Genomic DNA, 16,387 nt, shown 5'->3' on the forward strand with positions numbered 1-16,387 from the left:
TAAAAATTCAAAGTTAAGATGGGTAGAAAGAAGGTAAATTGCAAAGTAAAAATCTTCAGATGTCAAAAACTCCTTGTACATTTTTCTGGAGTTAGCAATTTTAGCTTACATATATTTACTCTGTCTTTAGTTAAAGATATCTCAGTTCTAAATAACATAAGAACTCTTTGCCACTGTACTAAATAACATAAGAAAAATCAGCAGTATTCAGTGGAAGGACAGATTTTCTAAATTTTTGGAATCTTGGTCAATCCATAGCTCATCTTCCAAAAAGACAATGCCTAGATCATTGTTTGAAAACTTGAGGAAAGGGGAAGTTAATCTATGAGTTCACTCTCATTATAAAATTTCCAGTAAAGATTGGAGGCAAAGAATACTTTAAGACTTCCTTTGCTTGTATTCTCCGTGATGATAATATAGCTAGAGTTACTGCAGAATATTATGACTGACATGATTTTACAAATGGATAAACAAGGATACCAACAATCTTCTCAAAGACGTGATCTTTGGAATCCATGCACATTTATTCTGAAAATGCTGCATGCGTTCAAAACACTCTGAAACATTTTAGATTGCATCTTTTGAAATCTCTTATTTATAAGCAACTTGGAGTCAACATTTGTATCTTATCAATTTTTATAATCTGTATAGCACCAACCTTGTAATCTCAGCAAACATGAGCAGAGTGGATTAATTAATTAATTGATTAATTGCCTTCTAAAGCTGTAGAGCCTTGCTTTAAATACCCTCAGTGGAGGCACATACACAGCCTTTGAGGGAAGATGAGATCCCTACATTAAATAAAAAATGATGCCAAAGTAAATCTAGTGAATAATGTATTATGTATCTGCAACATATGATTTTGTGCTAGATCATTTTAACATCTGTAGCTTTGGAATTCTATTGGAAAAAAATCATCTTTTAATGTATTCATCTCAATCTCTTAAAATTTAAAATAGTCAGTAAACTTTCTGAATACCCAAAGAGGTATTGTCAAAAATTCTTTGTAGTGATAGCTTTCAGGAGTAAGTTCACACTCTCCCAAGGCAGCTGCTTTGAAGAAGTCATTAGATTTTACAAGCTTTGACATGTCTTTTGAAAGTCAGGCCATAGCTTCATATGCTTATAAGTCATATGTCATAATGTGCTGGATAGCTTCCTTTGACCTATAATCAAATCAGTGACTTAATAAAATTACCCAGAAAAAACCTAGGAGTATGAAATAACCTTTCAGACATTTGTTCAAGTAATATCTATGAACGTTTCAGAGAAAGTGTACAGGCTAGTCATATCAGTATAAAATTAAAGAGTGATGTTGGAGAAGTTGTTCCTTTAGATTTTATTAAGGAGATTTAAACTGAAAAACACCTTTGGAAATCACCTGTGAATCAGAAAAGATTGAAGGACTTGCTAAAAGCAATGGACCTGTTACGGTGCGTGGCACGGAACTAGCAAATAGAAATTTAGCTATCACTCTCTCTCCTCCAGCATGAGATAGTCAAGTGTCTTAATTTGGGGGATGTAGCCTAATATCTCCTTTGGTATTTGATCAGAAAAACAACAAACCATGAGTTCACTTTAAACAAATTTCTTTTTGCCCTGTAGGGAACCGACAAAAAGAACTATTTAATCAAAGAATGTAGTATTGAATCAGTAAAATTTGGAGAACAAACACTAAAAGCATAGACTACAATGCTGCATTTAAATTATTTTAAAATAATTAAGCAATACGGCCCCTCCCTTTGCTGTCAGTAAAACCCCTTTGTTCAGAAAAATGAGCTTGTGGGTTTTTTTTTACTTTTAAGTAAGCCTTTACTTCCTTATTTCACAAATAAAGTTGGCTGAATTGGTTGCCGGAAAAATGAGTTTTCTGCTTGATGCTTGGAAGTCTGTGCTTTTCATCAAATGTGGACTTAGCTTAGGCATCAGCCTCTGATATCTAGGACCTTGGGTTGTTTACCAACCATGGCAAGAAATTATCAGGTGGTAAATAATCTCACCTTCCAAGTAAAACAGTTTAAATGGCTTTGCAGATAGAGGTGAGTAATTTATCAGAAAATCTAAGCTGATAAAGAGACTGTGAAGAGGCCTTGTTAAAACTGAGGACCACCTAGTTACCTGTGCTTTCTAGGGTCCAGGTGTAACTTGATGCAAGACGCATTTAACTCAGGATGCATTATGGAGCTAGCTCTGGGAAAGTGAATGCGGAAATATTTCACACTCTCTTTAGCTCACCCAAGTTACCTGTTCATCTAAAGCAGCTGTCCTCAGTGTGCGCAATAAAAGGGGAGAAGATAACATTCTTTGCTTAGCGGAGATAGTCTTCCTGTTTGCCTGATTCTAAGATCTTCAAACACTCTGCCCTTTTTTTTTTTTCAATGAAAATGGAAGTTTTAAGTTTTAATCCAGAACAAAACCTTTTTTAAAGTTCCTTACTAACCAGAGGTGTGAAGAGACAATGTTTTTACTCTGCCATCTTAAAATATTTTGTGACCCTCGTTCCATTTTAGTGGTAAAAACAATGCACAGACAATTTTTTGTCTTTCACCCTAAGGAGTGAGAGGGAGGCATTGGAAAGTGGTTACTAGTAAGTAAGGATTATTGTCATTTGTCTGAGAAGGCAAAGCTTCATTCTCAAATGAAACAATGGCTTGTCAGACTTATAGTAACAAAATTCCATCCACAAAATTGCAAACCAGAATTTCTTTTCCCTGGGCCTCTTTTTCACTCAATTCACTCTTAATTTTATTTAGAGGCACAAGTCTCAATACACAGAATCCTACCAAGGCTGGTCTTATTATTAATGAAACTCATAAAGGAACCATGGAAGGAGACAGCAGTTTCTCCTTATCCTATTTTTTCATTTTGTGAAAGGCATCCATTCTATGCCAAAGTGATAAGACTTAGGACAGGGTATTAGTTTCCTGGGATCAATGTGACAAATCACCACAAACTTGGTGGCTTAAAACAATAGAAATCCATTGTGTCACCATCCTGGAGGCTGTAAGCCCAAAGTCAAGGTGTCAGCATGGTCCTGCTCCCTCTGAAGCCCCCAAGGAAGAATACTCCCTCTCCTCTTCCACCTCCTGGTGGCTCTTGGCAGGACTCCATTGGCTTGTAGCCACCTCCCCAATCTCTGCTCCCATCCATGAAGCCTTCTTCCCTGTGTCCCTCTGTGTTTCTTTGTACCCCCTCTTTTTATGAGGACACCATTCATTGGATTTGGGGCCCACTCAAATCCAATATGGTCACATCTCAATTCTTACTTTGATTATATCTGCAAATAAGGTCATTATCTTCCTTCATTTGAGCTGTTATGACAAAGTGCCATAGACTGAGTGGCTTAAAAACAACAGAAATTGATTTCTCACACTTCTGGAGGCTGAAGGTATTAGACCAGGGTGCCAGCATGGTTGGGTTCTCGTGAGAGCTCTATTCTGGGTTGGAGACCACCAACTTCTTGTATCCTCAAGTGATGGAGAGCAGAGCAAGGGAAGTAAGCTCTCTGGTGATTCGTAGAGGGCACTAATCCCATAAGGCTCTACCCTTACGACCTCATCTAATCCTAATTACCTGCCCAATGTCCCACTTCCTAATACTAGCCCTAATTCATATTAGGGTTTCAAAATATGAGTTTTAAGGAGACACAAACAGTCTATAATAGTCACATTCTGAGGTTCTGGGTTCACGTAAATTTTGGAGAACCCTACCCAGATCACTACAGACACCGCATCAAATAAGTTACATTTTAATAGCATGCAATCATAATCATCAATTTGGTCAAAAACCATCACTCAAAAGGCCTACAGCAACTAAAAGATACTGATAGTTTGGTTGTTGTTGCTTGGTCAATTCTGAAGGAGTTAAACATCTTGATTCCTTGTTGTGTGGAAACACTTCCAGCTAGAGAGAGCTGGCTTGGGATTATTTGTGGGAGTATCTACTGGCCGTGATGTAGAGTAGCTCTATCCTCACATAGCTATTTTACCATTTTTACCTTCCTTTTATAACCCAACGGCCAGGAAAAAAGAAGCTGACAAATGTAAGATAAGGATATATATTTTTAATTTTTTATGTTTATTTGTTTTTCACACACACATACACACACACACACACACACACACACACACACAACACAAGCAGGGGAGGGGCACAGAGAGAGAGACACACACACAGGACCCGAGGTGGGCTCCACATTGACAGCAGGGAGCCGGACATGGGCTCGAACTCATGAAAGAACTTGAGATCATGACCTGAGCCACCCAGGCGCCACAAGGCTATTTTTTTTATGGGAGAAACTACTAACTAAAATTTGGTCTGAGGACTTTTGCAGGATTTTAGTTATCTATACCATGAAGGATATGAAAGTATGGTTTGCTGAGTGTCAGGGCCTCCTTAGGTCATTCACCAGTTCCCAGTAAATGACCAGTAGGGACCCTGGGAAGAGGTCAGAGATGGGTAATGAGGTCTGCTTCGCTCCCTAAGCTCAAGGAGCAAACCTCCTACTTGCTTGTCCTGGGTCTAGAAGTTTCTTTCCATCATGAAAAACTGTAACTAGCAGGGCATGATATTTTCATCTTTAAAATGTCTTCATTGAATCATTGGCATTAGGTGCTTGGCATCCGACAAATCAAAACTCAAAAAAACTATCAGCCTTCATGAGTCACGCTTTGGTCAAATACCACATTTTGAAGTTAGACTTGGCTACATGGCAACATTCATTTATGATTCTCTTAACTCTGTTCCAAACCACAGTGTCTCCAAGCATAGACATTCAATCAAATTAAACATTATAAACAGAGGGGCATGTAGTAGCAATTAAGCAGCAGTTGGAATGTACAAATGCCTGTTAGAATTACTAGAAAAGCTGTCTAACTGAAAGAATGGCATTTCAGATGTGGTTGATGGACACTAGGGGAGGCAGGACATTCTGGTTCCGATAATCATGAACTATCCACTGCTTATAAAAAATTCTATAGTTTTAGTTTGGTTTGTCTTTTGAACATAACCTCTGTTCATTTCTTTCAGTTCTTTGTTTCAACACCAGTTTTCAGCTATGATGCCATTTCATACTACAAAATATTTAGCGACAAGGATGGCTACAAACATATTCACTATATCAAAGACACTGTGGTATGTTCCTTCCAAGATTTATCTCCTCAAAGATCATTCAGTTGAGGTTGCTCAAATAACGCTCAGCTTCACACAACATAATGTTTGTCTTTTTATAGGAAAATGCTATTCAAATTACAAGTGGCAAGTGGGAGGCCATAAATATATTCAGAGTAACACAGGATTCACTGTAAGTATTGCATGAAGCATGATGCACCATTCAGGTTTTAATTGGCACTGATGGACCCACAAATGATACTGTACCACCTCTTAGTTAAAAGCATTTTTTGTTACTTACTCTGTAGTGTAGTTCAGACAGCTGTGGTTTCATTAAAATTGTGTATTCTTTAATAGTTAACATGATTTCTTTTAGGAAAGAATATTTAGTCAGCAGTCACTTCTCTTCTGATACTTGGTAGATAATTACATTAAAAGTATAAAATTTTAGAAATAATAATGACTTTTAAACACAAATTTTACTCTTTAGCACTTGAAGAAATGAGCAAGCTTCAAAAGTCCATGAAGGGCAGCCCATAGATACAGAAAGCTTTTTGTAGTGATTCACTGTTATAGAAGTTTAAGATTATTATCTACAACAGCTATCTTTAAAAAAAAGTTTATTTACTTATTTTGAGAGAGAGAGAGAGAGAGAGAGAGAGAGAAAGAGAGAGAGGGAGAGAGAGCGCCAGGGGGGAGAGACAGAGAGAGAGGGAGAATCCCAAGCCTGATCTGTGCTCTCAACACAGAGTCCAATGTGGGGCTTGAACTCATGAACCATGAGATCCTGACCTGAGCCAAAGTCAGGAGTCAGACGCTTAATCAACTGAGCCACCCAGGCTCCCCAGCTATCATTTTTTGAGCAATTACTTCATACCATATACTGTAAAGTAGAAACAATTACCCTGGTTATACAGATGAGAAAGCTGATCCTTGGAAATTAACATGGCCAAGACTGCATATGTAATTAGTAGCAGAACTAGGATTCAAACCTAACACATATTAAATCTAAGGTTCTTATTGTGATCTCAACATGGGACTTCTTCCTTCCAGTTCTTTCCTCAGTCCATCCTGTGTGCTATCTAAATAAATCATCTTAAAATAATCATTTATGATCAAACTTCTCTAGTCAAGAATGTACAGTTTCTTTCCCTAGCTTCTAATAAACTCCAAATCCAGGGTACTTTCTTATAACCTGCCTGTCATTATCTGTAATTCTAAGAGCAAAGAAGGGGAATCATTAGTCCAGGCTCACTGGATAAAAACATGTCGGAAACCAGTTGTCGATTTATGGCACTCTTGGAACATTTGACAAAGGAGTTTGAACATTATATGGAGCAGTCATTACAATCACCAGTGTAAGAAGAGTGACGAGATAAACGTGGATGGCAAATTTCAGACATAACAGGGTTAGGACTTCAGGGGAAACCAAAGTCAGGGAGACCCAGCTATGGTCATAATCCAGGCCTGCAATGATAGAGACTTAAACTAAAATAGTGGCAATAAAATATGGACTCTTTGAGGAAAAAGCTACACCTCCTTTCTTTGTGTGTCCTTAGCACTTGACATAGTGCCTGACACATAGCTGGAATTCTGTAAATATTAGTTAAGTGAGTGAGAGGAAGGGTAGATAGACCATAAAGACAGATGGAGGTTGAACAAGACTGGTGACTTCGTGGCAGTGAAGGAAAAGGGAAAGGCAAGGCAAACTGGACTCTGCTGCAAGTGTCAGATGAAGGTAATCAATCGTGAAGCCTTTGACAGAACAAGAAAGCTGTGGGAGGGTTGGGGGAGGGTGGTGCTGTTTGGAAAAGATACTGAGTATTTTATTCACTAGTAGTTTGAGATGATGTGGGGGAAGGCAAGTGCAAGTGACCATCAGTCTATCAGAGTCCATTGAAATCAGTAAAGTCATGTAGAAAAATGCTGGGTCAGAAGATACATTTAATCCTAGGAGTGATTGGCATTCTGTTGCCTTTTCTTTTTACTTGCGGGTAACAAGGTTTTTATGACAGTGAACACATAGTAGTACCTGAGCCACTGAACAACCTCAAGAATTAAAAATTGGTAACTAAACCTAACTTTCTACAGTCTATTATGCTCTTCTTGAAGGAAAAAAAAAAGGCGGTTTCTTCGTGATATTCAGATGAACTCAGAGGAGTGAAAATCATGCCACTAAATTGGATTTCCCACTTCATGGCTATATTAAGACAGGTTAGAACTGGGACCCAGATACTTAAGTAACAAGTATGTTCTCTTGTGACTTCTTTTGCATCTGGGTAAATCAACATGCCCCTTTGTGTTGTGTCGTAGTGTGGATACGTTTCTGGATTTATAACAAACTTCTCTGTCAGGGCTTCTATAAAACAAATCCAAAATATCTTCAGAATCACAAACAGAACTAAATAATATAACATAGAGAAACCAGTAAACTTTATCATGGTAAGGAAGGGGGTGATATTAATCAATATCCTAGCTTATTTTGTATAACTCATAAATAATGAATCAGAATATAATATACCTATAATAAAAAAAGAATATTTGGCTCACTTTAATCCTCCTATGATTTGAAAGTCAGAGTAAGTATATAAAATTCAGTGTTATAAACAGCAATGACTGGGGCACCTGGGTGGCTCAGTCACTTAAGCATCCAACTTTGGCTCAGGTCATGATCTCATCGTTCGTGAGTTCGAGCCCCACCTCAGGCTCTCTGCTGTCAGCACAAAGCCCACTTCAGATCCTCTATGCCCCCTCTGTCTGCCCCTCCCTCACTCATTCTCTCTCTCTCTCTCTCTCTCTCTCTCTCTCTCTCTGTCTCAAATATAAATAGACATTTAAAAATAAGTTAATAACCAGCAATGATTTATCTACATAAGTGCCAATTAATATAGTTTCATTAGATGAACATTGGACTACATTGTTTACTCTATGAGTACTAAAAATTCTATCACCATTTAGTTATAAATACTTATCTAATAGCTTCTGAATGTATTTCAGGTTTTATTCTAGCAATGAATTTGAAGGCTACCCTGGAAGAAGAAATATCTATAGGTAATTTATGTCAATTCATTCTAGTATTTGTATACATTAATTTGAATGAAAATATGTCAGAGTCCTTTGGATACACAGAATATCTTTAAAGCATAAATGCAATAAAAATAATATATGAATTAAGGTAAAACATTTGGAGCATACTGTACCCCACATCAGTATAAAATATACACCCCCCAAATATTAGCTAACTCAAAATGTCTTCAGAAAGAAAAGCCAAGGAATTCTAATGCTGATAAAAACATGATACTAAATACTTCAACTAAATTTAGAGGTAATTGACGATGTTCATTCACTTAGCAGACACTAAGTCCCTATTGTGTACCAGGTATGGCGTTGGCTCCCATATTGTGTGATTTCTTTTAACATGGTTCACCTTGGCATAAGCCTATTAGGATTGGAGAAAATTCCTCTCTCTTCCCAAATTAGTGTTTAAGTTGGCCCAATTGTCCCCTTGGGAAATGGAATGGTGGCCTCGCCCCACTAAACATTTTTAAAAAGGGAGAAAAAAATGAATGGTGCCCTCAACAGCCCTTTCTGATGTAGAAGTAAAAGGCATAGCGACCATGGGCTGATAGTCTGCTATATGCCAGGCACGTTTTTATCTGCTTTACATATGTAATTTTGTTGAATCCCTACAACTTCAGGAGGCAGGCAATACTGTTATAGCCAGAATTTGTACCTGGGCATGCTGACCTAATCCCCTTACTGTTAACTGCCTACTTAATATTTCCAAGATTACACCAAAATGTGAACATGAATGCAGACTGTAACCAAGGAAATAAGAAATTTTCCCTCTGCTGCATTCCTCTGCTCCCTCCTGTATCATGACTTCTTATCTGTTGGGGAGAATCCCTCTATGGCGCCAGCAATGTCCCTGGCTCCCCTCTACCATGTCCAAGGCAAGATCAAGGGCAGCAGCAGAAAGAACACTGCAGCAGCCACAGATTATCTTACCAGTCACAACAGATTCTGACCCTGACCCATGTTGGCATCATACTATCTAGTCTGCCCCAAATGAGATTCTGATTCTGAATGTTTGGGGTAAGGTCTTGGAGTCTGTATATTAAAACCAACCACCTCCTTCAGGAGCCACGCAGAAGGTTCTACTGGGGAGAGGGTGTAGGTCCATGTTGGCTTATGTAAGAATGCCTGTAGGGAAGCATTCCCAGGAAGAGCTTCTCTGAACCAAAACTTCCTTCTGAAAAGAATGAAAGGCACAGGAGGCACTTAAAAACTGTGTTTTTTTTTTATTTCCAATTTGCTTATTACTAATTTCCCCTTCCAGATATATGATAAGAACAGCGACCCTTTTCTTGGTGAGACTGCCAGATTTCCTTGCATGTTTTACATGGGAGTACAAAAAGAGAGATGGAAAGATGAAGAACTATGCATTGCCAACCACTTTGTAAGATGTGAGAGATGAATGGCTATGGGAAGTGGTTACCTCACTTCCATTCAAGGTGTTAGGTATTTCTCCCACCCCAGAGAAACTGGGGGGGCTTCTCCCTCAAGTCTGGTGCCTCTTCAAGCAAAGATGATTGAAAATCAGGCTACATCAAAATACTGTAATTCCCCTTCACTTTAAATGATATTGGCAAGAGAAAAATAGAGTGGGTTTGATGTCAATATGTAAATTAGTCATTTTACATGGAGTAGTACATTTTGATAAATACAATCTCAAAATTTCAGCTTAGTTTTATTTTCATTTTCCTCTAGAATTAGCATTGGAAGCTATCCTCCAAGCAAAAAGTGCATTACTTGCCATCTAAGGAAAGAAAGGTGCCAATATTACACAGCAAGTTTCAGTGACTACGCCAAGTACTATGCACTTGTCTGCTATGGTAGGTAATGGACCCAACATGAACTCTACCACATCACTGCCAGTGTGGTCGCCTTCATCACCACTATCCTCTAGCCGATCTTAACTACGGGTTATCAAGTACCTTTATGGGAGGGGATCTTACCTATGTTATCTGACCTGATGCTTATGGGGGAAAAGAATGAAAAGAAGGTAGGAGAGCATTATTATCTCTTTTTTTTTTTTCGCAGTTGAGGAAATAGAATAGCTTGCAAAAGGTCTGCACTGCTGGCAAGCATCAGAGTTAGGATGGGACCAAGGATCTATTGACTGTAAATCCCAAGCTCTTACCCGCCACCTGCCACAGCACCATCTAGTCATATGCAAACACCATCTAGCAGCTATTGCAGCAAGACTCGAGCAATAGTATTAAAAGAAGCATTCTGTGTTAAAAATGGTTGCCGGACTTCGGCCCCATTTGCCTGGAAAATGTCAAACTCTTATAGCCAGGAGGAAGAATAACGTCCTAGAAACCTGAGCTCCTTCCCTTGGAGGCCAATAATTCTTTGAAGTACAGTTTCAGCGAGGATGGAAAATAAAGTTTGTCACCCAGAATGTCCTTTCTAAATTTGGGAAACATAAGAATTCATTCAAATATTAAAAAGTCATGGGTAATTAAATACACTAAATACTTCGTGGTTTTTTAGGTCATGTGTACATTTAGCTAATAATTTCTATCCAAAATATTTTATTTTATGCATAACATCTTAGCTATATCTTGAACATATGAAAAGCAATGAAACAGGTCAGGTTGGGCATCAGTAGATCAATGAAATATGTTGGGGTCATGGAGATTTGGAAAATGGACTTGAGAAATACCTACTTTTCCATTCTCTGTCCCATCCCCATAATTAAATCCCTGAGTTTCTCTGGTGGGGAACAGCAAACAGAAGATGTTATTACAAAATGCACACCACTCAGCTCTTTCTGGTATCAACTCCCAGTGGAAGGCAGCTCAGAGAACAAAAGGAATCTTTGCCCGATGGAGATCCCTGAGCAGTTGCAGAAGACCCCAGGTTCTTTACTTCCCAGAAGGAAGGCTTCCCTGACATGCCATTCTCCTCACTCCAGTCATCTGGCCCCTGAACCAGAGCCCCAACTCATTTGACTGCGGAAATGAATAAGCATTTTACCCCAAATGCCCCCTGTAAGATGGCACAAGATGTCGGTTTGTTACAACTATTTTCACAAAATGTTGGGTCAATGACATCTTTGAAAAGCCAAGAGATTGTTGTTCATAATCGTATGTGCTGAATGTGGTTATGGTACTTAAAGGTATATATTAAATGTCCTTGTCAAATTATATGCAACATTTTTCAACCCAAGCTATGTATTCATGCAAAACATATTGAAAGCTTACATGCCAGGCATGTAGTATCATTGAATTAACTCTACTGAGTGATCTGTTTGTCTTTCTCTCCTGAAGGCAGAGGATGCTTTCCTTTAATCTTCACATTCATAAGGCCAAGAAAAATGGCTAATGCATAATAATTATGTATAATGTATAATGCATAATTGTTGAATGAACATAGGTACGAAAGAAGATCCAAGCATTACTGCCTTTTGTGAAGTCTAACAAAAAAACTTTTTCTTATGCCGATATATTTACTGATAAAGACATCAGTGACCCTACACTTGCATACACTCATTTGTGTTTATGTGCATTCTGCATTTGCATAATGCCTCAACCCTTTTTGAAAGCATTATGCCACTTTTTATAGCGGTTTGTCTTCCTAATGTTTGCTCGAGTCTGAGTGCCCACTGAAAAGATAAGGAAGCAAAGACTAAGCTCTCCTCAAAAGTTGGTGGAAGAGTCCTTTCTAGAACTTGAATCGCCTGACTTTTCCACACTCACTCTTGCTCGGCAGTATGGTAATTTCCCATTTAGCAAAAAATATACTGTGTGGGAAGCATCACATCGTCTGGTGTTTTTGAAGCTCCAGTAAAATGAGTCACTGAGCCATCATAAGAAAAACCTTGAAATCTTTCCCTTTAGGACTAAGAGTAAAGCCTCATTATGTAACTTCAAACTCTCCAAGAGAGATGGTGAGTAAATCCCAGAGAATAGGATTAAATAGGTGAAAACCCTCTTCGTGATGCTGATGGAACAAAAGTAATGCAAAGGGGGGATTCCAGACAATTGATGCTTTTATGTCATTTGTGCTCAGGTCTTTTGTATCTAGGGCAGTCAGTTATTATTTAGTGTCATAATTTGGCCAGAAAAGATATGCTAGTTGTCACTACTGGAACCACATACCCGTGAAAATTCCATAGGATGGATGCTGGTTGACTAAAGTCAACAAATTCTGATTCATGTTTCATTTCCTTACATTCTGACCACAAATATAATATGCATTTGTCCCTTCTAATACCTTTGAAGAAAAGCTGGCCAAAATGACAATCTCTGAAATTAAGTTCTATACAATTTTGGCACTCCATACAATAACGAATTGTTGTTTTTTTGAGGGAGTCTAATAAATAATATCCCTTCTCCTCACTCTCAAGTTAGACTGAAAGGTCAAGAAGGAAATTAAACTATTTAGCTTTATTACTTGTAAATGTTAATTGGAAAATGTGGTTAAATGTGTACAGCTTCCTAATATTGTACCTCAGAATTACAATTACACAAATATGGGTATGACTGGACAGCCACTGGCTGCCCCCACGGAGCCCGGCACTATCCTATTTGGAACACTGAGGACCCGACAAAAGCAGGGAGAACGATGCCAGGAACAAGGCAGAAGAAGGAGTTGTTAAATCTAGGTCTTCTCAGAATTCATCAAAAGGTCACCCCCTCCTCTGCTTGCCTGGGATCCAGGGTGCTACCCGAATGATGTTCCAAAAAGAAGGCAGAAGCATCAGAAGTGCAACGAAGCTCTACCCCTAACCTCCATGTTGTTTCTTTTAACGCATTGACTGCCTGAGCAAATTTATCCTTTAAGAGGATATTATTTTATCTCTCAAGTGAGAGAAAATTAGTGCTTAATTATTTGTAGGTCTTGTTAAAATGGCCAGTTTCTGCACAGAGGCCCTGAGTTCCATGCTGGAATATGTAGTGGACACTGAAGTGCCACCCAGAACCTCCCACCTCAGGACTGAACCCCTCATTCTGCCAGCTGCTGAGGGTGCCAGCGGCTGACAGCTCACAGCTGAGCTCCCACCCTGGGACTTGCCTTGCCACAGCCAATGGCCACTCCATTCTGTGTAAAAGCCAGCCCGGCTGGTACATGAAGGCAACTCTGCAGGCCATCCAGCTCCGGAGCTCCCTGTGGGCGTCGGCTGAGTTTTGTGTTTTGACTGCACTGAAGCCCACCTTCCCTCACTGCCTCATCCCTCCTTAATACTACCCCAGAAAAACTGCTCGCCCACAAAACTCCTGCTGGGTCTGTTCCCCAGGGAATGTGACCTGCCACAGCACATTTGAACAGGCAACAGATTCTAGATAAATTTATTTCTTCATTTATTAATTACATAGAAAAAAGATGTTGAGTTCTACTGAGCATTGAACCAAGAAGCCAGACTGAAAGTATTATCTGGGTACTGGTGAAGGTTACTGGATAGTAGAGACTTAGCTAACGTAGCTCATACAGCATGGTGTCTTCTCAGAAGGCCATTTGCCACAGCAGTTTCTGGGGTCCATTTCTGTAACTAGATCCTGGACTATTCAGGATCCCTCCTGGTAAAGCGCACCGGTGACTCTTCTCTCACATCTCATCTTTGGGCTCTGATCTCTTGTGTAGGTTAAACTTAACTTACAAGGTGATGTTTTCTTCTCTCTGGGGGAAAAAAAATAGCTGTAGAATTAAAAGATGAAGTTGAGCCTGACATTAACCACAAAGATGACCAGCAGTTCTTATTGGAAACCCAGGGTTTATTTAAAAGCTAAAGCATGTGTTTGTTTTTATCCTGTGCACAGGCCCAGGCCTCCCCATTTCCACCCTTCATGACGGTCGCACTGATCAAGGTACGCTCTCTTGCATGCTGCTGTCTAAAGAAACCCTGAACTGTCAGTGACATCACACTAGAGGAAGCAAGACACTTTCCTCACACCAACACGGGGACTGTGATGGAGTCTTGTTATCATAAAGCCTATTGTTACGTAGATTTGGGTATTCTTTGAGTCAGACTGGACCCTATGAAATTTAACAATTATTTGCAGTAAGAACCTGGCATAACACGGATGGGTTGTTATCACAGGGATTCATACTGTCTTCCCCAATCGGTCCCCTAAAAAACACAGCAGCTTAGCACTAGAAGGACAGTTAAGATATTTAGCACAACCTCCCTCCCAAATCAGAATTCCTGCTTTTTTTGTAACATCCCAAACTGGAGACAAATTCCAGATATAAGTCCAGTTCAAAGCAGAGGGTGACTATCATGCTGGCTTTTTGTTTTAACAGCTACATCACAGTGTTGCTACGTATGAAAGCCCTGAAATTCAGAGGCTTTTCCCATCTTCAACTATGATCAAGATCGTCCTCCTCCAACCTGTATTTATGATATAGGTTAAAAAGGGTTCACAGACCAAAGATGACTGTCTTTGCCCTCGGCGGAGTTATCCAAGTGTGTCACTGCCCCGTGCTCTCCCAGCAATTCCCCGTTGTCTTCTGATTTACTATTAAAGGACATTTTAGGTCGAAGTTGATGGAGACAAGGGACAATGAGGGACTTGAGCACTTGTGCCTGTGATCCTGATCCCTGAACAGCTTTGATGACAAGTCAGGAGACTGTTTTGGGATTAGTTTGGCTGCCAGCACAATGGCTCAAGTATAATAGGTGAAAATATGGTAATGAGGAAAAACAGAGTCAATTCAGGAGCTCTGGACAGGACAGGCATTGTAATACAGGGACTGTGAATTTAGTTTCATTTTGAGGTTTTGTTGTTTTTTTTAACCTTGTGGCTAATAATGAAATACTTTTAAGAATAAGTGATTGTATTTCTCAATATGGCTCAACTCAACCTTGAGTAAGAGACATTTTAAAGCAATACTACATTCAAATCTGTAATCTTTTGCTTTAATGGAAATTCCCATAAATGTATGATTTCCATTTTATCATGGCTGTTAAAGGTCAGCTTCCCTTTTCTCAGGGCATGAATTTCCACTCTCTTATTATCCTTCTCCTCTTCCTGCCAGGTATCGATTTCTGTACTGCATACAAAAGTGTTACTACTTCTCCCAATACTTACAAAGCAGGCGCAGTGTTCATGTCATTTTCATTTGTCATATGTATTTATATGTTTTCTAACTCTCCTACAGAACACAAATTTTTTTAGAGCATAGTTATGCAAACTTGCCTAGTGATGAAATTCTCCAGAGATATTTATCATAAAGGCCTGAGCTTTCAGGCGCGCCCCAGAAATTCCAGTTCAGTACCTCTTTGACTGGGCTAGAGAATTTGTATCTTTAATAAATTCCCAGATACGTCTTGGAGCTGCTTTTTAGAATTGATGCTGTGTCTTCTATTCATTTGTAGCTTTCGTTTTCTTTTGTTTTGTTTTTACCCATTTTCCATTGCATTTCATGCCAGAAATCTTTATTCAACATATATTTATTAAGCACCTATCACATTAATCCAGGCACTGTGCTGGATACTAGATCTTAAAAATGAACAGATACTGGATTAGATATGACTGGATTAGATTAGGTAGATTTCCTTTCCTCAAGGAAATTATAGATCAATGGGGAATGCAGACATGTGAATGGACAATACTGTGGGGTAGAGAATTCAGATACGGGAAATAGAGCATGAAAGCACATAAGCAGGGCACCGCATCTGGGTTTCAGGGGTTTGGAAATGTCTCATAAGGATAGATACGTCAAACCGGAAACTCACAAATATGAATGAGGTATTAATTCTGCTTGGATGTCTGGCTTGGTCAAGTGGATTGATATTGATGTTTTTTTACTGGAAGAGGGATTCACAACAGAGAGAATATTTTTGTGGAGATGATGAGTTTTATTTTTAACGTTGAGCTTGAGGCACTGCGACGATATCCAAGTGGAGCTGACTGGAGTGGCGAAGTTTTGAATCTGGACATCACGGGATCAGTTTGGACTGAAGATGAGGAACACGAAGTCATTACTTTACGAAATATATGGTTACTGAGGCCATGGAAGTGGATGAGACTGCAGAGTAGGAAAAATGAGGGTGGGCGGAGGTAGTAGAAAGTGAGCCTAGAATAAAACTGTGCAGAATACCAACATGAGAAACGGGAAGAGGAAAATGACCCTGTAAAGGAGACACAGAGGGACCAGAAGGAGGACAACCTTGCGGATATGGTATCAAAGAAGGCAGGGAGGAGGGCAAAGAGGGCAAAGAGGGAGTGCCCACCTGTGTCAAGTGCTGCAGAGAGTGAAGTGAGAC

The 16,387-nt window shown here is 39.3% G+C and overlaps 1 protein-coding gene across 1 annotated transcript in view; it reads left to right on the forward strand.

The window, feature by feature from the left end:
- Nucleotides 1-16,387, forward strand: part of FAP (fibroblast activation protein alpha) — a 73,529-nt gene that overhangs the window by 35,903 nt on the left and 21,239 nt on the right. The window contains 5 exon segments of the mRNA XM_047085707.1: nucleotides 5,029-5,133; nucleotides 5,232-5,302; nucleotides 8,107-8,160; nucleotides 9,880-10,004; nucleotides 13,938-13,985. Of these exon segments, the coding sequence (XP_046941663.1) occupies nucleotides 5,029-5,133; nucleotides 5,232-5,302; nucleotides 8,107-8,160; nucleotides 9,880-10,004; nucleotides 13,938-13,985 (403 nt within the window).

Source organism: Lynx rufus, unplaced genomic scaffold, assembly GCF_022079265.1.
Source record: "Lynx rufus isolate CCGP_SWC_20201006 ecotype Redwood Valley unplaced genomic scaffold, mLynRuf1.p SCAF_2, whole genome shotgun sequence".
Taxonomy (NCBI): Eukaryota; Metazoa; Chordata; class Mammalia; order Carnivora; family Felidae; genus Lynx; species Lynx rufus.